Consider the following 24859-nt stretch of genomic DNA (forward strand, 5'->3'; position numbering starts at 1 on the left):
AGCGGCGGTGGGGTCAAAGGCCACAGCGCGCACCACGTGGGCCGGTGACTCCGTCCTTCCCGCAGCGGCCGCGGCGCGCAGGGCACTTAGGTTAGTGGCGCGGCGTGCGGCGCATACAGGCGAGCCGGACGCCCGCTCCCGCCATGGTCATCAAGACGGACGAGTTGCCGGCGGCCGCCCCGGCCGACAGCGCCCGGGAGCACGGCTCGCAGGCCGGCGGCAAGGGGCGACCGGGCGCGGCTGGTGAGTGGACCGGGGCCAGGGGCAGCTGGGCTTGGGACTCGGGCTGAGTCGGGCCGGAGGACTCGCAACTCGGCGTGGACGGGCGCCTTCCCTCCGCGTCCCTGTGGGCGGTACACCGGGCCGCCCCCGCGCTGAAGGTCACCTTCACTGGCACCCCCCGGCTGCGGTCGGGACTTCGCACGTGGGGTCCGTGGGAAGGGCACCCACAGCGGACACACGCGTGCAAGATCGTGGGGACACGTGCGCGCACACGCGGTTTGGTTCCAGGGTGCGCCGCCGCCGCCGCCGCAGGACGACGGACTCGGCGGCCCCACCCCCTCCGCGCCCCTGCCTGGGGAGCCCCCGGGGCTGGGGACGCTGACCCCTGCGGCCCAGCCTCCGTCTGGTCACTCTTGTCCTAGACGTTCCTGTGCGGCAGAGCTGCAGCCCGATGAGTGAGACTTAGTTTGGAGCTGCCCAAACTTGGACTGTGGGAAGAACGCAAGTTGGGGTGTGTTGTGTGGGGGTGTCTCTGGTACACTCCGAGAGACAAGGGCTGAACCCCAGGTCGTCCGCTATGGGCGCTCTTCTTTTAGTAACTGACCTGCACTTGATTTGGGGGCCGGGGTCCTGCCGGTCTGTGGGGGCGAAGCCTGGTTCTTTGGCAGGGGAGGTGTTTGTGCCTGAACTTGATCATTAACCTGCCTTATTGCGAAAAGTGGGTCAGACCAGAGCTGCTGTTTTTAAGGCAAAGGTCATTAGCGTGGAGTGGAGCGCCTAGCTCTCCCCCGTGGGGGCTGTGTGGTAGTGGCTTTGGGAGTGGCCGGGGCTTGTCAAGGGGTGGGGCCTACTTCTCTCGTACTTCGCCTGTGCCCTTTCTGTTACTTTCACCAAGTCTAAGATACCACCAGCCTTGAAGCTGGAAGCCCCTCCCTAGGCCTCCTCACTTTCCGTCAGGGCCAGGCTGGACCCCTCCGCCAGGATGTCAGTGCAGGTGCAGACCCACTTTATGCCTTGTTCTCCTCAGCTCTCCACCATAGGAACTTGTCGGCTCATCTCCATCATTCCTCCTGGCTTCAGGGAGCAGACCAGGGCTGGCGTGGGGGTGCGGATGGGCCTAACACTTGCTATACCGTTTGCCATCGCAGTGGATTTACCTTGCCTCGACAAGGCCAGGGTTTGGGCAGGACAAGAAATCATGGAAACATCAGCATACCAGGCTGATGTGGTTCTGAATCCAGGGGAAAGCTGGATAAGAGGAAGTTGGGGCTGGCTGGTTTCCTCACCATCAAAGAGATCTGAAGAGATATGAAGCAGCTTGTCCAAGGTCATAGTGATTTCATTGTCTAGGGAAGCATTTGGGCTTCCAGCTTATGGCCAGCATGGCAAACCTACCCCAGCCTGGCAGAGGGAGCGGAGACAGGCGCGCTGGTTTGTCATGTGTGTGATTCAGTGAACTTAGGAGCTGGTGGTGGAGGATTCCTGACGAGTACCCAGGATGAAGTTCCCTTCTTAGTTATGTGCTGAGGGGCTTTTTCTCGGGGCAAGGGGAGCCGGGTTGGGGTCAGGGCATAGCTCTTCAACTTGGGGTACAGGACTTCCTAGTGTGTAGGACCTTGGCTTCTCTGTCCCCAGAAAAGCTGGTATAGATAACCGAGACTCACTTTATCTTGGAAGGTACATTAACAGAGCCCCCTCCCATTCTGTTCCCCCTGGTCAGGCTTTTGTATGGATATCAGAGTGCAGGCCCCCGACCCTCAGCCCCTATTTCTGGAAGCTCTCCAGTACCTTTGAGGAGGGGATCAAGACAGGCAAGGGTCAGTTACCTTCTTAGGGAGAAAGTAACTTTTAGGGGTTAAGAGAACAGGCAGGTTTTTCAAGTTCACAGTGGTGTGTCAAGTTCCTTCTGCACAGGGGAGGGCTCCCTGAATTGGGCGTGGAAACTGAAGGGGACTGGCAGACTAGGGGAGAACTGAGGGGTTTATAAGCTCTCCAGCAGGATCTTAAAGCTCTTCTTTTAGGTGGTGTCTGGGAAAACAGTGAACCACACTTGGACCTTGAAGACCTGCTTCTGGCCTGTGGAAACAGGAAGGAAGCAAACAGGGTCTTCCACAGGCTGCCTGCTGGCCTCTGTCCCCTTGCCTTAAAGCCCTTGGTTCCTAGGATGGATGATGTATCTTCTGGGGGTCTACTTCCTGCTCTAGCCTCACCTGCTGATTCCTTAGCTAGGGTGTGGCCTGGCCTTGCCATGGTCTCTGAAGACTGTCAGACTGGGAAGGCACACTCAGGCTACTTGTGGGTACTTAGAGTCCTTTGTCAGTCTTGTCTGTGACCATCTCCGGCCCAGGGAGGGCACGCACTGTCTCTCCGCCCTGATCTGTGCTCCTGGAGACTTGAAGCAGGAGTTAGTCAGCACATGCACCGAGTGCTGTTCAGGCTCTGGCCCCATTCTGCAGAGGACTGCCTTCTTTTTCTTCACTTTCCCTAAACCCTAGGTTCTCAGAGGCACGCCTGGGATCTGAGTGCAGGGGTGTAGAGGCTTTATGGCCGGATGCACCACCCAGATGCAGTCCTTCAGCCTGGTCCCTTGGCGAGCACGACAATAGATTATACTCTAAAAGTGGTACCCAGAGGTCTGGGTTTGGGCATCTGAGACACCCACCGCTTCTTAGACTTAGCTGCACTGCCTTTTGCTTCCGTGACCTTAGACAGCCCACTTACTAGTCTTGTGGAGCTTCAGCAGTTTCCTTGAATGAGTTTGGATGGTGATCTGCACCACCATCTCCTCTTCAGAGGAGAGGACCTGGAATGAACACTGGCCCAGTGGGAACTGAACTGGAGACAGGGTTAGCATCCTTTGACATTATTACCAGTCTGCGTGCTTCTCTCCCAGGGTCAGGCTATATTTGGGGAGGGGTTAGAAGGAATGGAGCTGTCTGGACCTGGCCCTTCTTGCCTTAGGTCGCAGTGTGAGACTCAGAACCTGCTAGGGTTGAAGAGAAGCCAAGGGTCTGCTTGGCCATTCCAGGGACTGTAGGGACCTGGAGTGGGAGCTTGGCTCCCCTCCCCACACCCATGCTGGTTAGTATGGATGCCAGAGCAGTCCTCACTGGGCCCTGGCAACAAGTCAGAGGCCCTGGGAAGGCTCCCTGGCGAGGCTGGGCATGCTGCTTCTCTACAGTGCGATGGCCTTCAGCCTCTTGCTGGCAGCTCTCTTTTCCCCAGGGGAGACATTGGTTTTCTCCTGGCAGCGCACAGGCTGCTGGGAAGAGAAGAGGTAGTCTGCCAGCTTCATGGTGCAGCATGGAGTCCTGAGGCATGGGTGCAGTTGTCCTCTGGGAGGTTGGGAGCCCATCCCCCTCTCATTAGAACCAGTGACTCTCAGGAAGGGGCCAGCTGCCAGGTCACCTGCAGGGGGCAGCAGGAGCCAGAAGCCTCAGCCAGTCCCTTGACCTAGGAGGAAGAAGGCAGGGTGCTCTGTGTCGGCAGCTGGTGGAAAAGGGGTGGCTGTCTCATGGCCTGGGCCCGGGTCTGTGTTAGCTGTTGTCAGCAGCTGGCTGAAGCGGTCTTGCCCACTGCCACTGTGGGTGGAGCAGAGGAGAGGACCCCCTTGCTGAGCCCGGCTCCCGCCAGCCAGTCCCCTACGCCTTCTATCCTAAGGGGCCCAGGTACCCCAAATGCCGTGTTCCTCTGCTCTCCCAATGGCTTCACTAGCAGTGATCCCTTTCCTGAGGTGTGTAGAGAGGTGGGCCTGAGTGCTGATAGCAGTTCTTCCGAGGGTCCTGGAGCCAGTGGGGCCTCCTGGCCCGCAGCCGTCCTTCTGGCCGACCTTGAGCAGAATGGGAGGCAGGGGGAATGTGCCCTTCCCAGGGCTGCCCCAGCAGGCCTGGCCCCACTGAAACCTGAAGCCAGCTGGAGCTCCAGCTCTGAGCCGACCAGCTGTATCACCACAAGGGTTGAAGCAGAGGCCGGAACAAGAGACAGAGTCGGGCCTGGGCCTGGGCCTGGGCAGGGGAGCTGGCCGCCTTACTGCCATGGCAGTCCTGAGACTCCAGAGCCAAGAAGAACGCAGCTGCTGACTCGACCAGGTGGGCTGTGGGGCTGTGTGGACCCAATGACTGACCACAGAGATCACTTGACACTGATTCTGTGGTGGAGAGGCCTTCAGGGCTCCTTGGAGGAAAGAAAAGGGCCAGGACTGGTTGTCCCCCTGGGGAACATTCTCTTCCATCTGACTCTCCCAGGGTACAGGCCCCTGGCTTAGGAAATAGGGCTGGGGTCACCTTTCTGTCCTTTTCCCTTGTCCTCTCTATTGCAAACATTGGAGGAGCACAGACTGTCAATTGAGGTCTAGGCCTAATGCCTACTTTTGTACCTTCAGAGCTGAGAACGGTCTCTGCATTGCATGGGGGCCTTTGCAGCATCTGTCTCCATTCTAGGGATTGCCGACCTGGATGGACATCTCCAGGGACCCAGCCAGGGGAAGCTTCTCCTGTCCACACCCCCTTGTTGCTCTTAGCAACCTAGCCACCACTGTCTTTGTCTGTTCTGTCCTTAGAGCCAGACAAGGGTTCACTTTGGGTGGGTTATTCATTTCTAAGGGCTGAAGCCTTCCTGCCAGGGGTTGCTGGGTCACTGAAAGGGGCATCCTGTATGTCTTGTGGTTCTTAGATGGCACTCCTGTTTTGGAGGGGGAATGGTGTGGTGCAGATAGCATTATTGGAGGCCCGTAGTGGCCAGTGGCATGAGCTGGGGAATCTTTGTAGGTGTCACTGACCCTTTTTGGGATAAAGGAGTAGGTACTATATCTGAAATCCTAAAGGTCCTATTTACCGAGTATTAAGGGGGACAAGGAAAGGGGTGAGCTTCTCTCCATGGCCCCTGGCATGCCTCTCTATTTTGAGTCAACCTGCCTCCTTGAGGCCCTTGATTTTTGGTTTTTTTTTTTTTTTTTTTTTTGGAGACAGGGTTTCTCTGTGTAGCTTTGGAGCCTGTCCTGGGACTCGCCCTGGAGACCAGGCTGGCCTCAAACTCACAGGGATCCACCTGCCTCTGCCTCCCAAGTGCTGGGATTAAAGGCGTGCACCACCACTGCCCGGTGAGGCCCTTGATTTATAGACAGATACTACACAGCTTTGGGGTAGTGCACCCTGTTACCCCTCCTGGTGACAGGGTAGGAAAGAGACCCTGGGGTCTGGATGGGCTGGGCTGACATCTAGAATGTAACTGTTCTGTCTGTAACAGTCCTGCTCAGAGCCGGGACAGTGGGGCTGCAAACCAAGGGGGCCGCTCTGGCTGACAGGCAGATATTGGGGCCAAGGTCTCTGTTTGCCAAGTGGACATCCAGGGAGGCCTATGTTTAGCTGGGGGGTTTCTGAGCAGGTCCTTGGCTTTCTAAGGGTGGCGGGGCCTTTCTTTGTTTCTCTTAGTGCCTGGGGGGGGGATGGGACGTTCTGTCACTTGTTTCTCTCTTCCTACAGCATGTTAAGTTGGGTGCTGTTCACAAATATTGGGCTGTATGGGACTGAAATGTAGACTAGCGTTAATTAATTAATTAATCAATCGGATATCTTTGCATTGAGCCAGGGGAAGACAGAAGGTGGGGCAGAGAGCTGCTGCTGTTCACCGCCACCCACAGTGTAGCAGAGTGGCTGCTCCTGAAGGCAGCGCGTGGACTCCGGCAGTGGTGGGGCTGGGACTTCTCCCAGCAGGAGTCACTTGGGCAGGCTCTGGAGAAGAAAGTTTATTCACTTAGGACATAAGAATGAGTGGAGGGGGCTAGAGAGATGGCTCAGTGGTTAAGAGCAGTAACTTCTTCCAGAGGAACCAGGTTCAATTCCCAGTACCCACATGACAGTTCACAACTGTCTGTAACTTCTGTTTCAGGGGATCCAACACCCTCACAAAGTCATACATGCAGGCAAAACACCACTGTACATAAAATACAAATACATTATTAAAAAAGAATGGGTGAATTTGCCCCATGAACCAGTGTATCATGAGTGCGAGAGAGTGTTTTTGTGTGTGGAGGGAGACGCAATCAAGAGCGCAGAGGTGAGGAGGGAAGGGAGCTGGCGGAGCCGAGGCTGGTTTTAGGCAGGTGCCCTTGAGTCATCTGTGCTTTATCAGAAGGGTTCCAAACTGAGCTCTTGATGTTGGAAAACTGTACAAGGCCATGGCTGCAGAAGTCACTCCCTATGACTAGCTACTGGGGAGAACAGGGCCTGGGCTCTGGGGGATGATGGAATTCATTCTAACAAAATGAGCCTTTGGTGCTATCTAAGGGGAAGTCACATGTTAATGTCAGTTGTCTCTGTTGAGAAACTTGAGCCAGGTCAGCACTAGCCACGTGAGCTTACAGATGGAGCGTATGTGAATCAATACAAGAAATGAGGTTAGGAGAGGCTGAGGTCAGCCCACAGCTCAGGATCGCTAGAGAATGGATTGGAAGAGGAGATAAGAGTGTTTCCTTAGATAGAAGAGCAGTGGCCTTGCTGCTAGAGAAGGTTGACATGTGGCATTGTGCCCTGGGGAGGAGTACTGACTGGTGGCCTGAGGAACCGTGGATGGAGAAGGAGGGCACAGAAAGTTGTCTGCACATGTGCAGTGGGTGGCGGTGGTCTCTAGTAGGTCTGTGGGGTGTTCTCCCTACTGGGTGTGAGGCAGAAAGCCCAGCTGACGCAGCTCTCACCTTCCCCAGAGCCCCCCTCAGTCATGCTGTTGAATGGAGACTGTTCAGAGAGCTTGAAGAAAGAAGAAGGGACAGCTGAGCCACCCAGGGAAAATGGGCTGGATGAGGGTGAGCCTGGAGATGAGACCACTGGACAGGAAGTCATTGTTATTCAGGACACAGGCTTTTCTGTGAAGATCCTGGCCCCCGGCATCGAGCCCTTCTCCTTACAGGTAAGATGGAGGAAGATGTGCTGGGAACCAGCTTCTACTACGCTGCTGGAGAGGAGCATGTTTGAAAGCCAAGCTTTTGTCTTTGCATGTGCTGGCCTTATGGGCAGGAAGATCCTGGCTTTTGCCCAGGGTCTGGCCCAGCGCAGTGGATGAGCTAGATTCAGGTCATTGCTGCATTGCTGGGGGGGCAGCAGCAGCTGGCAAGGCCTTAGTGTTGCTTCCCCGGTCCTTCCATTCTCCACTTGAGAGATTGCTCTTGGTTTAGGCCTGGGACACTGGGGCCGAGGTCTGTCTAGTAAGCTCACATATGTGTAAGTCTGTGTACAGACACAGATGCAGATGAACATGGCGTTCCTACATGGGGCTTGGAATTGAAAATTTAAAACCCCCAAAGTAACAAAGTGGGTATTTGGGGTTTTTATTCTAGGGTCACAGGTACTTTGGCCTGGGAGCAAGCAGGTAGGTATGCTCACGCACCCTGCCATATAACTTCTTACCGGAGTGGCCTTCTCCCTCGCAGGTGTCCCCCCAGGAGATGGTGCAGGAGATCCACCAGGTGCTCATGGACCGTGAGGACACTTGTCACCGTACCTGCTTCTCCCTGCACCTGGATGGCAACATGTTGGACCACTTCTCAGAGCTGCGCAGCGTGGAGGGGCTGCAGGAGGGCTCGGTGCTCCGAGTTGTAGAAGGTTGGTAAGCTGGCGGTGGCCAGAGGAGGGCCCAGAGTTAGGTCACACAGCCTGAGAGACCCCAGTCCTGGGGTCTCTGTGCACCTGAGCACATGGGGGTGGGGCTGGTGTCTAAGTGTGCTGCTCAGGCCATCAGACCCTTTCATTTTTCACTGCATGATGCACAGTTTAAAGACCAAGAGTCTCCATTTTTAAAAATCCAGCCAGTCCCAAACTAGGACTGAAATCAGCCTATCAAATTCTGAAAAGATAAATGTTGCATCTTTAGGAACCTAAAAAGTTTTGTATTTCTCTTTTTTTTGTTTTGCTTGTTTGTTTTTTGTTTTGAGACAAGGTTTCTCTCTGTTACCATGGCTGTCCTGGAACTTGCTATGTCGATCAGAATGGCCTTGAACTTACAGAGATCTGCTTGCCTCTGCCTCCCAGTGCTGGGACTTCTCATAGTTCTTGAGGGAGGACATCAGCCCCTTGCAGAGCCATCTGCTCTGGTATGGTGAAGCTGGTTTGGTAGTACAGTAGAAGTTCCTGTAGCAACTCAGAAGGAATCCCCAGGACTGTCAGCTTATGAAGAGCAGATATGGAAAGCAGGGTACAGTGCTCATGCCTGTAATCCCAGCATTTGGGCAGCTGAGGCAGGAGGATTGCTGTGAACTGCAAGTATACATGGGCTACAGAATAAGACCCTGTTTTAAAAAGCCAAAAGGGAGCCAGGCGGTAGTGGCTCACACCTTTAATCCCAGCATTCGGGAGGCAGAGCCAGGTGGAGCTCTGTGAGTTCAAGGCCAGCCTGGTCTACAGAGCGAGATCTAGGACAGGCACCAAAGTTACACAGAGAAACCCTGTCTCAAAAAACCAAACCAAACAAACAAAACAAAAAACAAACAAAAACCCAAAAGAGAAGATAAATAAGTAAATGATGTGGGGAAAGTCTGTACCTCAGCTGACTCCACAGTTGATCACAGAACTTCTTTTCATCTTTGCAGAAAAACCATTACAAGTTCCACAAAACATACACTGTAGGACATTGTTGACTCTGGGGGGTCTTGGGCTGTTCCACAGGACTGGAGGTATCGGAACAAAAAGCCCATGGCTCTAATGGGTTCTTCAGGGCCTGTGTGGGCTTCAAAAGGCGGGTGGTAGAGTGTTCTTTGCTAACAAGGACCCCACTAACAGACAGACGGTGTGTTTGGAAATGAGAAACATACCTTATACGTTCATCATAGTAGAGTTTTGGGATTGTGTGTGTGGTAGAGAGACAGACAGACAAACAGAGGCAGGGTCATGTATCCCAGACTGGCTTTCTACCTGATACACGAATTCCTGGTCCTCCTGCCTCCGCAATTGTTGGCAGCATTGTTAGGTGGCATCACAGCTGGCTGACAGGAAAATTAAAAATGGGAAGCCCAATTAGAAAATTCACCGCTGCATGGTTCAGTCTATGGTTCCTGCTCTTCCAGAGGACCTGGGTTCAGTTCCTAGGACCTGTGTCAGGCGGCTCACAACTGCCAAAATTTCAGTTCTAGGGGTTCTGATGCCCTCTTCTGGCCTCCGCAGGCACTCCCACAGGTGTGGCCTACAGTAACACATAAACATAAATTAGCACCTATAACTAAAAACACACCTCTTTTATTTTGTTTTGTTTTAAGTTTTTCAGTATAGGGTTTCTTGATGTAACCATTCTGACTGTCCTGGAACTCACTCTGTAGACCAGGCTGGCCTCAAACTCACAGAGATCCTCCTGTGTGCTGGGATTAAAGGCATTCGCCATCACTGTCTGGCTCTAAAAATACATCTTTAAAAAAAAAAAAAAAAGCAAAAACAAAACAAAAACTTGAGCAGGCATGGTAGTCTTTGTCTGATAGTGGCACTTAGAGGCAGAGACGAGTGCCACTGTGGATCCACGCTGGCCAGAGCTACCTAAGACCCTGTCTTCGGCTTGGTCCTTCTGCCCCGCATCTTGCTAAAAAAAAAAAAAAGAGAGAGACATTTTGAGCTGGCCCAGGGGCTGCAGATTCAGCTTAGTAGTAGAGCATCCTTGCTCCACCCTGGCATTATAGGAAGAGAAGGTGGGGAGTGGTGACTTTCTGCCTGCGATCTCGGTCCTCGGGAGGCACAGGCAGCGGTAGCACGAGTGCAGGGTGGCCTGGGTGACGCAGCCGCAGGGTAGCATAGGCCAGAGAGAGAGCTTGTCTCAAGATTTCGACCAACCAGCCCCTCCTCCCCCCCATGACAGCACACTGCAGAAGTCCCCCTTGCAAGACAGGTGACTGGGAGGGCTTTAGTAATGCTCTGTCCTCTTTCTTCTGGCAGAGCCTTACACAGTTCGTGAGGCCCGAATCCACGTGCGTCACATCCGAGACCTCCTCAAGAGCTTGGACCCATCTGATGCCTTTAATGGAGTTGACTGCAACTCCCTGTCCTTCCTGAGTGTCTTCACTGATGGTGACTTAGGAGGTGCGGGGAAAATTGGGACAAAGGCCTGCAAGTCACCTCTGCGTGGGAGTTTGGGGGTGGCTGGAGTCAAGGCAAGCCAGGGCCGCATTGAGTCCCAGAAATAGTTGGTTCCTGGCTGACCACCAGCCTTGGGTCCCTCAGACAGTGGGAAGCGGAAGAAGGGCTTGGAGATGGACCCCATTGACTGCACGCCACCTGAGTATATCCTGCCGGGGAGCCGGGAGCGGCTGCTGTGTCCTCTGCAGCCCCAGAACCGAGACTGGAAGGTAGGACTCCCGAAGGACCAAGGAAGGAAGGCCCTGGTGGGGAGCCTGAAAAGCTTGTCTCCGCATGCGTGGCCATTTCTGCAGCCCCTGCAGTGTCTGAAAGTGCTCACCATGAGTGGCTGGAACCCACCTCCTGGGAACCGCAAGATGCATGGGGACCTCATGTACCTGTTTGTGATCACCGCTGAGGACCGGCAAGTCAGTATCACTGCGTCCACGAGGGGCTTCTACCTGAATCAGTAAGTCTGCTGGTCCCCCATGTCCATGGCACGTCCTCCTGGTCTGGGTCTAAGGACAGATACTCGGGGCAGCTGCTCAGTGACTCTCTTCCTTGCAGGTCCACAGCCTACCACTTCAACCCCAAGCCTGCCAGCCCCCGCTTCCTCAGCCATTCCCTAGTAGAACTGCTCAACCAGATCAGCCCAACCTTCAAAAAGAACTTTGCTGTGCTGCAGAAGAAAAGGTAGCACCTTTGCGCCGTCATTCATGCCTGTCCTGCCCTGCCTCCAGTCACAGGCTGGCCCCCACACCAGCACCTCTGCCTGAGGGAATGGTGCCCCAGTACCCAAGAGTCCCTGGTTCAGGGGGGCAGCAGCCCTGGGAGAGGGACCCATTTGCTTCCGTCTAACTTCAGGGTGGCATCTCTAGGGAAGAGATGCCAGAACAGTGGGAGCCTCAGAGAAGAGGAGCTCACAACTGGGCATTGCGCTTGGAGGGGTATCCCATTTCCCCATTCCCTCACCTGCTGCAGGGTCCAACGCCACCCGTTCGAGAGGATCGCCACCCCGTTCCAGGTGTACAGCTGGACAGCCCCTCAGGCAGAACATGCCATGGACTGTGTGCGTGCCGAGGACGCCTACACCTCAAGGCTGGGCTATGAGGAGCACATTCCTGGACAGGTGCTACCCGGCCCCGCCCTCCCAGCCAGCCTTCCTGGTGCCAGGCTCCTTCTGTGCATCTTCAGGAGGCTCCCAATCTCTGGGCCTGTCCACAGGGAGGTGGAAGAAGGGGTGGCTCAGAGCAGGTCAGGAGACACGTGCTGAGCCCGCGTCTGCCTCCCTGGCCCTCCACAGACCCGGGACTGGAACGAAGAACTGCAAACCACAAGGGAGCTGCCCCGCAAGAACCTGCCTGAGCGGCTGCTTCGAGAAAGAGCCATATTCAAGGTAACTGCATCCCCTGGGAAGCACAGCCACAGCCTGCCTTGAACTGGGCTTGTAGGTGAAGGGAAAACTGGAAGCTGGCACTGGTCCAGCTTGGTTGGCAACATTGGAGGTGAGCCTGCAGGGTTCCTCCTGGAACCACCTCAGATCTTTTCTATGGCTAAATTTGGGAACCATAAAAAGGGAGGGACCTGTCTTTCTTTGGGTATGGTAAGTTCCAGCCATCTTCATGTCCTCCTGCGAGACACGGTGCTCTCATTGAACTACATGCTGTACTTCTGGGGCCCTTCTGGGGGCAGCAGCACATAGTATAACACTTTCTGGAATTCTTGACTGGGAGTAGGGTGGCATGTGTGTGAGTGTGAGAGTCGGTTCTCTCCTTCCCTGGAGGTCCAGGGATTGAAGTAGGTGGTCAGGCTTAGTGGTACGCTCCTTGACCTGCTGAGCCATCTCTCCAGCCCTGCATACTCCCTTTTGGTCCGAAACTGTTCTTCCAGTACAAGTGTTGAGGTTTCAAAAGGGTTTTAAGAAGTGATATTGTCGGGGTTGGGGACTTAGCTCAGTGGTACAACTCTTGCCTAGCAAGCGCAAGGCCCTGGGTTTGGTCCTCAGCTCTGGGGGCAGCGGGGGTGGGGGGGGGCGCGGGGGTGGGGGGTGGGGTGGGGGGGATGATATTGTTGCCCTTTTCTAAATATGAAGAAACTGAGGCTAGAGTTCCTTGACTCTCAGGGCCTGGCTGCCTTCACCATCTAGGTGACCTGGGCCAGGATAGGATGTACCTTGGTGTTCTTATACCTGGGACCTGTCTGACCTTCCCAACCTTGGCCTCCACAGGTGCACAGTGATTTCACGGCAGCAGCCACAAGGGGTGCTATGGCAGTTATTGATGGCAATGTGATGGCCATCAACCCCAGTGAGGAGACCAAGATGCAGATGTTCATCTGGAACAACATCTTCTTTAGCCTGGGCTTTGATGTCCGAGACCACTACAAAGACTTTGGTGGGGACATGGCGGCCTATGTGGCCCCCGCCAATGACCTGAATGGTGTGCGTACTTACAACGCTGTGGATGTGGAAGGACTGTACACGCTGGGCACAGTAGTAGTGGATTACCGGGGCTACCGTGTCACAGCCCAGTCCATCATTCCTGGCATCCTGGAGAGGGACCAGGAGCAGAGTGTCATCTATGGCTCCATTGACTTTGGCAAAACAGTGGTGTCACACACACGCTATCTGGAGCTGCTGGAGCGCACCAGCCGGCCCCTCAAGATCCTGCGACACCGAGTGCTTAATGACCGAGATGAGGAGGTGGAGCTCTGCTCCTCAGTGGAGTGTAAGGGCATCATTGGCAACGATGGGCGCCACTACATCCTTGACCTGCTGCGCACTTTCCCACCGGACCTCAACTTCCTCCCTGTGCCTGGTGAGGAGCTGCCTGAGGAGTGCACCCGTGCTGGCTTCCCCCGAGCCCATCGACACAAGCTGTGCTGTCTGCGCCAGGAGCTAGTGGATGCTTTTGTGGAGCACAGGTGAGGAGCGGCTGCTTCCTGCACTGACCCCCGGCTACCTCAGGCTCATGTCTGCTCTGAGGATGCTCCTGGAAGAGAGACTCTGGCCTGCTCCCTGGAGCTGGCCATACACCAGCCTATGCCTGCCTCATGTCCAGGTGCAGAAACGCAGGGCTTCTGTCAGGTGCAAGCTAGCAGGGAGCGAAACTGACGTTCAGCACAGTGGTCCTGGATCGTCTGGAAAGCTCGTGGGGTGGGTTTGAATGCCGGGGCAGGGCTGGCTGTGTAAACATGGGGACCTATGTTCACATCCCCAAGCCATCAACATACAAGGTTGTGTAGTAGCATGTGGTGGAGCTTGTTAGCTAAAATGTACGCACAAGTTCATTAACCCCAGCACTGCGGAGAGGGTGCAAACAGGAGCTTGTTACAGGAGCTTGTTAGCTAAAATGTACGCACAAGTTCAGTGAGAGGTCCTGTCTCAAGGGAGTAGGATGGAGAGTGATACAGCAGGACTCTGTCCTCCAGTGGCTTCCATGGACGCATACAAAGCTGGGTGTGGTGGTGCACCCCTTTAATCCCAGATTGTGGTGGGGCAGAGGCTGGCAGATTCCTGAGTTAGAGGCCAGCCTGGTCTACAAAGTGAGTTCTGGGACAGCCAGGACTACAAAGAGAAAGAAACCCTGTCTCAAAAAACCAAAAAGTAAGTTGGAGGGTGATGGCGCACTCCTTTAATCCCAGCACTTGGGAGGCAGAGGGAGGCAAATCTCGGTGAGTTTGAGGCCAGCCTGGTCTACAAATCGAGTTCCAGGACAGCCAGAGCTGTTACACAGAGAAATCCTATCTTGAAAAACAAAAACAAAACAAAACACAACAACAGAAAAAAAACAAACAAGGACTCACAGCGGAAGAATCTCAAGTACAGGCCTGGGAAGTGGGGCTTAGAAGTGTTCCTGCAGCCGGTAATGAAGGCACCCTCTGCTGTGTCTCCACGGTGAACTCTTGCAGGCCGCTGGCGTTCCTGTGCTGCGAGCGCACTGTTGGGAGCCCTGCTCCGCAGCCTCTCCCCCCCCCCCCCCACGTGCCCCAGCTGTCCTCTCACTGACGAGAGTTGACTGGGGTTTCTTACTTTGTTTTTGAGGCAGGGTCTTGCTGTGTAGCAGAAGCTGGCCTGGAACTCACAGTCCTCCTGTCTGAGCCTCCCTAGTGCTGGCTGGGATTATAGATGTCCATCACACTTTGGTTTGCTCTGACCGGCTGTGTGGCAGGGTTGCTAGCCTGGCACAGGCACACATGCACTCCCACATGCATACTGGACAGATGTCCTTATGCTTACAGGTTTCCTAGTGCCAACAAACAGTTCTTACCCCCAAAGGTCTGGAGCCTGAGCCTGACCTTTTTTTTTTTTTTTTTTTTTAATTCTTTATTTTAGAGTTATTTGCTCTAGTTGTGTGTATGAATGTTTTGCCTACATGTATGTATGTGTACCACATGTGTGCCTATTTCCTGTAGAGGTCACAAGAGTGGTCACGAGGGCATTGGATTCTCTGGAACTGGAGTTACGGATGGTTGTGAGCCAACATGTCAGTACTGGGAATTGAACCTGGGTCCTCTGTAAGAGCAGCAAGTGATCTTAACCACTGAGCTGTCTGTACAGCCCCCGTGTCGTCATTTCTGCTCTGTTTTGCTCTAGGTACCTTCTCTTCATGAAGCTGGCTGCCTTACAGTTGATGCAGCAGAAGGCCAGCAAGGTTGAGACCCCCACCTCCCTGGAGAATGGTGGTCCTCCCTCCTCAGCAGAGGCTGAGTCTGGAGACTCAGTAGGACCTGAGGCAGGAAGTGAGGAAGAGGGCAGCAGTGTGAGTGGCCTCGCCAAGGTGAAGGAGCTGGCAGAGACCATCGCCTCAGACGATGGCACAGGTAGGGTTGCTGTGCTTGTCGGGGACAGCCCAAGCTGGTCCTGGCAGCTTAGCCCTAGGTGGCTCATGACCTGAGAGGGCTGTGGGGCATGGGAGCCCAGCTCTACCTCCTATCCTCACACATTTCCGCAGTCGACCCCCGAAGCCGGGAGGTGATCCGAAATGCCTGCAAGGCTGTTGGCTCCATCAGCAGTACGGCTTTCGACATTCGCTTCAACCCTGACATCTTCTCCCCAGGCAAGTGTGTGTGTCTGCGTCTGTGAGTGTGTCTGTCTGTCTGTCTGTCTGTGTGTCTGCGTCTGTGAGTGTGTGTGTGTGTGTCTGTCTGTCTGTCTGTGTGTCTGCGTCTGTGAGTGTGTGTGTGTGTCTGTCTGTGTGTCTGCGTCTGTGAGTGTGTGTGTCTGTCTGTATGTCTGTCTGTGTGTCTGCGTCTGTGAGTGTGTGTGTGTCTGTCTGTCTGTGTGTCTGCGTCTGTGAGTGTGTGTGTCTGTCTGTCTGTCTGTCTGTGTGTCTGCGTCTGTGAGTGTGTGTCTGTCTGTCTGTCTGTCTGTCTGTGTGTCTGCGTCTGTGAGTGTGTGTGTGTGTGTCTGTCTGTCTGTCTGTGTGTCTGCGTCTGTGAGTGTGTGTGTCTGTCTGTCTGTCTGTGTGTCTGCGTCTGTGAGTGTGTGTGCGTGGGGTGGTGAGTCAGTGAATGAACCCTGCAGGCAAGGGCAGAACATCATGGGATAGCCTTGGGGCCTCAGCAGCAGAAAGCTGCCTCCAGGTGGCTTCTGTCTTGGTCCTGATGTTACTTGCTTGGCTCAAGCCTTCCTGTCCTCCCTCCCCAGGGGTTCGCTTTCCTGAGTCCTGCCAGGATGAAGTTCGGGACCAGAAGCAGCTGTTGAAAGATGCAGCTGCCTTCTTGCTCTCCTGCCAGATCCCTGGTTTGGTGAGGGAGGGGCCGGAGGGTGGGGGCTGCAGGAGGGCTGTTGCAGACCTTGGTGCCTCGTGCTCTCGGGCTCTCACGTAGAACCTTCATACAGTGCTCTCGCTTCAGCACTTCCTAGCCCCTGGCTGGCAGGCCTTGAGAAGTCAAAGGAAGAGGCAGCCATAGGCTCTGCCCTGCTGAGGCTGGGATTCTGGTCCTTTGAGCCCCAGATAGCAGAGGCCTAGGATTTCCTGTTCCGTTGATCCCACTAGCTTTCTGCCTAGGCCCCTGAATGAAAGCTCGATTCTTCCTGGCTGTGTAGCCCTTGGTCAGGTGGCATGCTTATCTCAGATTGTAAGCCTCTCAGGATGACTGGAATAAAGCTGTAGCTCCTTCCCAGATGACCCTGTGCCACCTGTGGGTCCAAGGTCTTCACCCAAGGGCCAGGTTGCTTCCTGATGGCAGGGCCCTCTTTTCTGTTCCCTTTGTGTAGAAGGCAGAGACAGGTTCCGGTGCCCTTTTCACACCTGTCTCCCTCCCTCCTCCTGCATGGAAGCTAGGGCCTTAGTTCTTTCCTTCCTTAGAGCAATGGGGAAGCCCAGGCGGGAGGGGCAGAGGCCTGGGGCTGGTCTTGACCTGATGCAGCCCTACAGGTAAAGGAGTGCACAGAGCACGTTGTGTTGCCCATGGATGGGGCCACACTGGCTGAGGCGATGCGCCAGCGTGGTATCAACATGCGCTACCTGGGCAAGGTGCTAGATCTGGTGCTGCGGAGCCCGGCCCGTGACCAGCTGGACCACATTTATGTGAGTGGGGCTTGGGCAGGAGGCAGTTGCTGGCTGCAGCTAGAGGTCTGGACTTGCCCAAGACTTGGTTCTTTGACCTCCTTAGAAAATCGGTATTGGAGAACTCATCACACGCTCCGCCAAGCACATCTTCAAGACATATCTACAGGTGCTGCCACTCTTCCCAAGTTGGTGGGACCTCCCTGGGTGGCATGGGCCCCGGAGAAGAGCCCTGGGTGGGGGCCTAGGGCCATCCTGACTTCAGTCAAAACTTGGCTCAGGGAGTGGAGCTCTCAGGCCTCTCAGCCGCCATCAGCCACTTCCTGAACTGTTTCCTGAGCTCCTACCCCAACCCCGTGGCCCACCTGCCCGCTGATGAGCTGCTCTCCAAGAAGAGAAACAAGAAGAGGAAAAACCGGCCTCCAGGAGCTACAGACAACACGGCCTGGGCTGTGATGACCCCCCAAGAGCTCTGGAGGAACATCTGCCAGGAGGCCAAGAGCTACTTTGACTTCACCCTCGAGTGGTGCGGGCACAGGGGACAAGGGTTACCACAGGTGTAGGGGGCTGGGAGTTGGGGTTCAGGCAGCATCTAGGGCCTATGGTCACAGGGCAGCAGTGTACGGACTGCAGGTGACCGGGCAGAGATGTGGGGACCAGCATGGGGAAGCAGGGCTGTGAGAGTCAGTGCTGAGGGGTTCTGGAGGTCAGCAGCTGTCCAGAGTGGCGGGGGGTGCAGGGCTGCTCAGCCCCCGCTCCTACCCGCAGTGATTCTGTGGACCAGGCTGTGGAGACCTACGGGCTGCAGAAGATAACATTGCTTCGAGAGATCTCCCTGAAAACCGGGATCCAGGTGGGCCCTCGTTTCTAGCCTGGGCCGCAGGGCAGGGGAAGGGAGCTTTCTTGGGATGATAGTCTCTGGACACATGCTGGTAGGCTGGGGGGGTGCTGTCTTTCTGTGTCCAAGGCTGAGGCTTTGGGTGGTGGACCCTGTCCCCAGATTCTGCTGAAGGAGTACAGCTTTGACAGCCGCCACAAGCCTGCCTTCACTGAGGAAGACGTGCTCAACATCTTTCCTGTGGTCAAGCATGTCAACCCCAAGGCCTCAGATGCCTTCCACTTCTTCCAGAGTGGGCAGGCCAAAGTACAGCAGGGTGCGTGGCACTGTGGGCTGGGGGAAATGGGAGTGTCTCTTGCCCAGCCCTGACCTTGCCACCCGGGCTATCTCGTAGGCTTCCTGAAGGAAGGCTGTGAGCTCATCAGTGAGGCCCTGAACCTGTTCAATAATGTGTACGGAGCCATGCATGTGGAGATCTGCGCCTGCTTGCGTCTCTTGGCCCGCCTCCACTACATCATGGGTGACTATGCTGAGGTGTGTAGGCTGTGGCATCTCTGGCTGTGCTGTAGTAGTGGTTGGTGGCTCCATGAAGGGCCTAGGGGCTCCATCATCACCCTGTTGAGACGGGAGAGTGCTCTTCCTCGGACTTTGAGGTGGGGAGTAAGTGGCATCCAGAGAGCCCCAAAGTTTTCGTTTTATGAGCCAATCCAGCCTTCACTTGCTGTCCTTGGGAGAACTCAGCAGTTGCCTCTTTGCTAAGGTGGACATGACTCAGGGTAGGCCTCTCAGGGACAGTGGCAAGGGGAGATGCTGAGAGCCTGTGGTGAGTACGAGCTGTGGCACAATACCTGACCTTGGAGTAACCGGGAGAAAAGCAGCAGATGGTTTCTTCTGTTTTCTTCAGTGTTCTGTGGTTGTGTTCCAGCTGTTTCATTGGCCCCCTAGGCTTTGAGAGGGTGTTCTGGGAGTCAGTGTACACCAGGCCTCCTCTGCTCTCAAGTAGAGCAGAGGCTGTCTTAAAACTTTTCAGAAATCAATGTATATGCAGTGCACTTTTGATCTGTTTGTGTTTTCGTAGATTTTGTTAGGGAAGAAGACAAAGAACCATAGAATTTCAGATGGTCTCAAGAGTTTCAGAGACCTCCACAGTCACAGCAGCTGGCTGCCCACTCTGCTGCCTGTGTACATGCCAGTTATAGAGATTGCAGGGTAGACCATGCGGTGTGGGACGGCTCAGGTGAGGGGCAGTGAGCATCTGAGAGTGGTGCCTTCTCTCTCTAGGCACTCAGCAACCAACAGAAGGCAGTGTTGATGAGTGAGCGGGTGATGGGGATCGAGCACCCCAACACCATCCAGGAATATGTGAGTAGTCACTTTGGAATTGGTGTGTGTGTGGGGGGGCAGGTGCTTGGAGCTACTCTGACCCACCATGACCCCACCTGCAGATGCACCTGGCCTTATACTGCTTTGCCAGCAGCCAGCTGTCAACAGCCCTGAGCCTGCTGTACCGTGCACGCTACCTCATGCTGCTTGTATTCGGGGAGGACCACCCTGAGATGGCGTTGTTGGACGTGAGTGTTGGAGAGGGAAGGAGTGAACAAACAGGTGTCCCTCGGTGGACACTAGCCTTTGTGCATGGACGGGGAGGGGAACTGACTTGGCTCCTTCCCTATCCCCCAGAACAACATTGGGCTGGTGCTGCATGGTGTAATGGAGTATGACCTATCCCTGCGCTTCCTAGAGAATGCACTGTCTGTCACTACCAAGTACCATGGGCCCAAGGCCCTTAAGGTGGCTCTCAGGTGAGGCAGTACTAGCTGAGACACCTAGCAAACTCTTGGTGGCATGGGGAAGGGACCTAGTCTTGTCTTCTGCCTTTGAGAAAGGTTCTCTGTGCCCTGACCTTGAGTGGTTCCTCTCGAGCTCCAGGGAGGGGAGATCTAGTCCCTGGGCGGTCTCCACCTCTTGTCCCTCCTTTGCCCCTTATATTCTGCTCCTTCCAGCCACCACCTTGTCGCCCGCGTCTATGAGAGCAAAGCTGAATTCCGGTCAGCCCTGCAGCATGAGAAGGAAGGCTACACCATCTACAAGACGCAGGTGGGCATCAGCAGGGCTGGGAAGGTCGAGCCTGTGCTTGTGGGCGTGCAGTCCTGACCCCCCTCTGCTTTGGCCCTCTTCCTCTGTAGCTAGGTGAGGACCATGAGAAGACCAGGGAGAGCTCTGAGTACCTCAAGTGCCTGACCCAGCAGGCGGTGGCTTTGCAGCGCACCATGAATGAGATCTACCGCAATGGCCCCAGTGCCAACATCCCACCCCTCAAGGTATGGACCTGGGCTGAGTAGGGGTCCAGTCCCCTGGCCTCCTGCCAGACTGCCCTAACCTCTGGCCTTCCCCACCACTCTCAGTTCACAGCTCCCAGCATGGCCAGTGTCCTGGAGCAGCTCAATGTCATCAACGGCATTCTCTTCATCCCTCTAAGGTGAGCCAGCCCCCCACCGTTCCCCAGTCTGGCAGTCAGCCAGCCTTAGGTGCTGTGGGTTGGTTGTTGTTTTTTTCCCCTCAAGATAGTTCTCTGTGTAACCCTCGCTATCTTGGACTTACTTTCTAGACCAGGCTGTCTTTGAACTGCCTCTGCCTCCTGACTTGAGTGCTGGGATTAAAGGCCTGCTCCACCACTGCCCAGCTTAGGTTCTCCTGAGTTAAATTGGCAGAGCTCAGACTTTGAAAGTATATGATCAGCAGTTTTTTATGATTCCTCCCAGGCACTTTGTAATCCAGGAAATACATAGCTATAGTGTTCTATTTTCTATTTTGTTTTTTTTTTTTTTCCTGTCGTGAGACAGCTAACTCAGGATAGCCTTTTTAATGCTAGCCCAGGCTAGCCATGAACTCATTATGTTGCCCAAGCCAGCCTCATACCTGTGGCAATCCTCCTGCTTCAGTCTTCTGAGTGCTGGGATTAGAGTGAGCTGGTTTCAGACACACATACAAGCTTTTCGTATGTTACGGTCACAGTTGAATTATGTACCACCACCTGGTTTCTTTTAATTTTTTAGCATACCTTGCTCAAATTTGTTTTGTTTTGTTTTAGACAGGGTCTCAGGTAGCCCAGGTTTACCTCAAACTTGCTATGTAGCTGAGAATGACCCTGAGCCCCTGTTCCTGTTTCCCAAGGACTGAGATCCCAGGCTGTCACTGGACCTGGCACCCTGTTTTCCATTATCTTGGTGATCTTTCCCTCCAGTCCCTACACAGTGACTCTATTCTAGCCCCCTGTTTTTCCAGTGCAGGCAGGGCTGTGCCCATCAGCTAGCCTTTGGAGAGTACCTCCTCCTAAGTGTGGGAGATGGGGTTGGTGGGGTGGCCAGCAGTAGGAGCACCCCTTCCTGTTTTCTGCACGGGGTCTGCTGCAGAAGCCCGAGTTAAGAGCAAATTGAACTTATGGGTAGGGGTGGCATACCCTCACCAAATGCTTTGTAAAGTGTAGGGAGCACTCCACCTCTGGGAGGGGCATCCACCCATCTTCCACTAGCAGAAGCAAAGAGCTCAGTAAAGTCCCAAGTGTCGCTGTGATGGAAGCTGCAGGGTGGCAGAGGGCCCAGGCTGCTCTGACTCCACCTTTGCCTCCTAATGCTCAGCCAAAAAGACTTGGAAAACCTGAAGGCAGAGGTGGCCCGGCGACACCAGCTGCAGGAGGCCAGCAGGAACAGGGATAAGGCCGACGATACAGCTACAGATCCTGAGCCAGCGAGAGCCCTGGAGGACATGGTGGGCTCCCCTCAGACTACCAAGGAGGATCCTTCTACGAGCTCACAAGGATAAAAAAGGAGAGAAACTTGGACAGTCAGCAGCCCCGTTACCCAGTGATGCAGACAGATTCCAGGAGCAGGGGCACGCCCTGCAGATTGGGAGAGGAAGCTAGTCCTCCACTTTCCACCCCTACCCCACCCCCAGGGTCTGCCTGGGCCCGCCTGGGCCCGCCTGCCCCTAAAAGATGTTTTGCACTGGTTCAATGAATACTCGATGCAGAGGCCTAATTGAAGACACGAGGATGGAGTGTGCAGGCATCAGCTCCAGCATAGGGGCAAGTGCCCGCCAGCCTCCTGCCTCAAACAGGTGTGTGTGTGTCCATGCCTGTGGGTGTCTTGCTCCGTCCTTCCTGATAGACATAGCCCAGTCAGTTCTGAGTGGATGACGTGCAGATGCAACTTCTCAGGTCATTTGTATGTTTGACATTACGGCTGCTGCTTTTGTTGCCACTACTCCTGGGCCCAGCCTGGCTTAAAGTCCAGGTTTAAGCCAAAAAAGATGGGGGCTTTCCTGTGTCCTGGGAGGGAGGGAGCCAGATCCCTGGTAGAGTGCAAGGTAAGACCTGCAGTGGCTTCACTGTGATTGGGCCTAGCCTGCCTGTAGCCTCAGGGTAAGGGAAGGGGCCTTCAGTGGTAGACCCCACACATCCATGTGCCTGGCCGTGGCCAAGCAGAGGAGGCACTGCCATAGGCTCTGACTTGCCTCCCTGCTCCCTGTAGCCCAGGTGGGCCTAACCTCGGGGGCCAACAGTCTGAATGTATCTTCCCCATTTTAACCTGAGCTGCCTAATGCACAGTGGGAGGTAGCTGGGTGAGGGGCCAGGCTGAATCATGGATCCCAGGGAACGTGCCATGCACAGGAGTGACTGTCACCTCTGTGGAGCCAGGCTCCTTACTTGGTCTTTGCCATATAAGCACTTCTACAAAGAGGCTCTGGGGTGACAGGGCTCCTCCTGCCTGGCTGCTGTCTCTCCCAGCCTGCCTGTGTTGCTTCTCTTTGTCTGCTGTCCCTGAAGGAGATGGCCACCCTTTGAGCCTGAGGGAGCTGTTCTAGGCAGAGCCCCTGCTTGGGGTTTTGCTGGAGCTGCTGATGGATAGTATCTGTCCAGGGACCTTGTTTCAAAGGGAATGGGCGTGAGCCAGCAAGGCATCCCCACAGCTATCAAGAACGTTTTCTTGTTTTTAAACCATCACGTCTTCATTTCACATTGGAATAAAGTGAGTTTTTGAAACCTGCTGCCCCAGCTCACCTGTGTGCTCTGTGAGCCAGGCGCCTAGGTCTTGAGTGAGGCTGTCAGAAATGCTGCTAGGAGAGAATTATGTATATATTGGGTCAAATTCAAGGTTATGTTGATCAAGTGAAAGGCATGGAACTCCAGTTGTTCAGCTGGGCCCTACACAAGAAAAGCTGCAGTGAAGGGTGTGGGAGAGGCATTGGGGCAGGCTTTGGGTTCCTAGGACTTGGTAATCCTCTGACCATCTAACTGGCTAGGTTTGTGTCTCATTGCCTCCCCTTGCAGCCAGTAGGTTGGGCAACACTCGGTTTGGAAAGCAGAGTGCTGCTTTTGTGATTAGTCAGAGCCGGCTTATGCAGGGCTGGTGAAGTAGAGGGAAGAGGTGGCCAACTACTAGGCCTGAGGACACAATGGTGGCTGCTTCACAGAAGGCAGGCCTTGGGCCTCATGCATCTTTAACGTGCTTTCTTGCTTAATGATGCTCAGGAATCGCAAGATCCTAGAATCTCATTTTGATGTGTCTTTGATGTCTTAGACTTTCTGAAAAATGCCACTTTTAATTTGTGGTCCTTTTTTAACCCAATGGGAGAAAGATGTCCCTGATCTTGATACTAAGTAACATCCATAAGTGCCCACCAATGATTTGATCATTTGAGGCAAGGTCTCTAGAGCCTAGGCTGGCCTTGAAATCCCTTTTAAGCTGAGGGTGACCGTGACCTCCAATCTGATCTTCCTGCCTCTACCTCCCAAATGCTGGGCTTTCAGGGAGACCATAATGCCTGGCTCATTATGTTCTAAACATGTTTACTCTGGGTCTTGTTGGACATACATCACTTCTGGAAAGGGTGTGTGTATGTCCAACATACATACATGTTTGTTTGAGTCTGCTGTGGATGAGTTTACCTTTGTAATGGAATCAGGTGCCTACTAGTCACCATGGAGGCCCATTTTTCTAGGTTGTTCCCTTAAGCATATTAGCGTTGTTAAACACTTTGTATAGTATTGTGGGGGTTGGAGAGATGGCTCAGATGGTTTGTTTTTGTCTTTTTGATGGTTTCTCTCTGTGACAGCGCTGGCTGTCCTTGAACTCAGAGATCTGCCTGCCTATGCCTCCAGAGTGCTGGGATTAAAGGTGTGAGCCACCAACTGCCCGGCTTTAAAAATCTTAAAATTATGTGTAGATATGTGAGTACAGACACATGTGAACTCAGAGGATGATTTGGGGGAGTTGGTTCTCCTACCACAGTGGGTTCTGGGACAGAATTCAGGTCAGGCTTGTACAGCAAGCACTTTTACCTGCTTAGCCATCTCACTAGCCAACCAAATCTTTTGACAGCTCAAGTGACAAAGAGCTATTGTTGAAGCCAACAAGACAACATGAGGAATTTCTAGATGTCCTATAGCTGAGAATAAAGTATCTTGAAGTGAACCAGTGCAGCTCCGCACCTGGATCTAACTCTAAATCAAAGCAGCGAGGTACTCCACTGACAGCCACCAGGAAGCTGGATGTGGTGGTGCATGCTGAGGCAGAGCTATCACTAGACTTCCAGGATAGCCTGAGGTAGGCACAGACCACTTCAACCCATGCTACATCCTTACCCTCCCACCCCCCAAAAATTGAAGGGTATTTTCCTGGTCTCTTCATACTGAGGAACAGAACAAACAGGGTAGGCAGATATGGTGGTGGTGCATGCCTTTAGTCCCAGCACAAGGTAGGCAGAGGTGGATGTCTTGAGTTCCAGGTTTAGAGTTGTTTATTTATTTTTTTAAAAGCAGCTATTTCGCCAGTGAGACACTTTAGCAGAAAAAGGCTCTTATTGTCAAAAACCTGACTCCACTTGGATGGAAGAACCCATTCCCAAATGACTTCTGATCTTCAGAAGTGTTCACAAATATGTAAGCAAATTTAGTTTTAGAAATTTAAGGGTGGTAGTACTTTTTTAATCCCAGCACTCTGGAAGACAGGCAGGTGGATCTCTGAATCTGAGGCCAGCCTGATAAGAGCTAGTTCCAGGACAGCCAAGGCCAAAGAAACCCTGTCTCAAAAAACCACAAAAGAAATTTAAATACCAGCTATTTTCATTCCATGGCTAATGTTCATTGATAGGCCTAAGTGACCACATAGAAATGACAACAGAAAGGCACAAATCACCCATGT

General features: G+C 54.0%; 1 protein-coding gene across 3 annotated transcripts; it reads left to right on the plus strand.

The window, feature by feature from the left end:
- Positions 1-22703, plus strand: Cluh (CLUH binding protein of NUMT mRNA). Of its 3 annotated transcripts, none has more exons than XM_006977370.3 (26): positions 1-243; positions 6923-7125; positions 7646-7817; positions 10128-10271; positions 10413-10537; positions 10622-10776; positions 10875-11000; positions 11289-11436; positions 11611-11703; positions 12535-13229; positions 14902-15128; positions 15260-15364; positions 15955-16055; positions 16688-16840; positions 16926-16988; positions 17101-17345; positions 17588-17672; positions 17820-17973; positions 18052-18191; positions 18939-19019; positions 19103-19228; positions 19338-19459; positions 19661-19754; positions 19844-19978; positions 20063-20136; positions 21296-22703. In XM_006977370.3, the coding sequence occupies exons 1-26, from the start codon at positions 144-146 to the stop codon at positions 21477-21479; spliced, it is 4050 nt and encodes a 1349-aa protein (XP_006977432.1). In that variant the 5' UTR covers positions 1-143; the 3' UTR covers positions 21480-22703. The 3 variants fall into 3 exon arrangements, with proteins under 3 accessions (XP_006977432.1, XP_042138318.1, XP_006977431.3); XM_042282384.2 differs by lacking the exon at positions 1-243 and adding an exon at positions 488-733; XM_006977369.4 differs by lacking the exon at positions 1-243 and adding an exon at positions 3519-4310.
- Positions 22704-24859: the final 2156 nt, after the last annotated feature.

This window comes from Peromyscus maniculatus, chromosome 8 (assembly GCF_049852395.1).
Source record: "Peromyscus maniculatus bairdii isolate BWxNUB_F1_BW_parent chromosome 8, HU_Pman_BW_mat_3.1, whole genome shotgun sequence".
In the NCBI taxonomy this organism is placed as follows: Eukaryota; Metazoa; Chordata; class Mammalia; order Rodentia; family Cricetidae; genus Peromyscus; species Peromyscus maniculatus.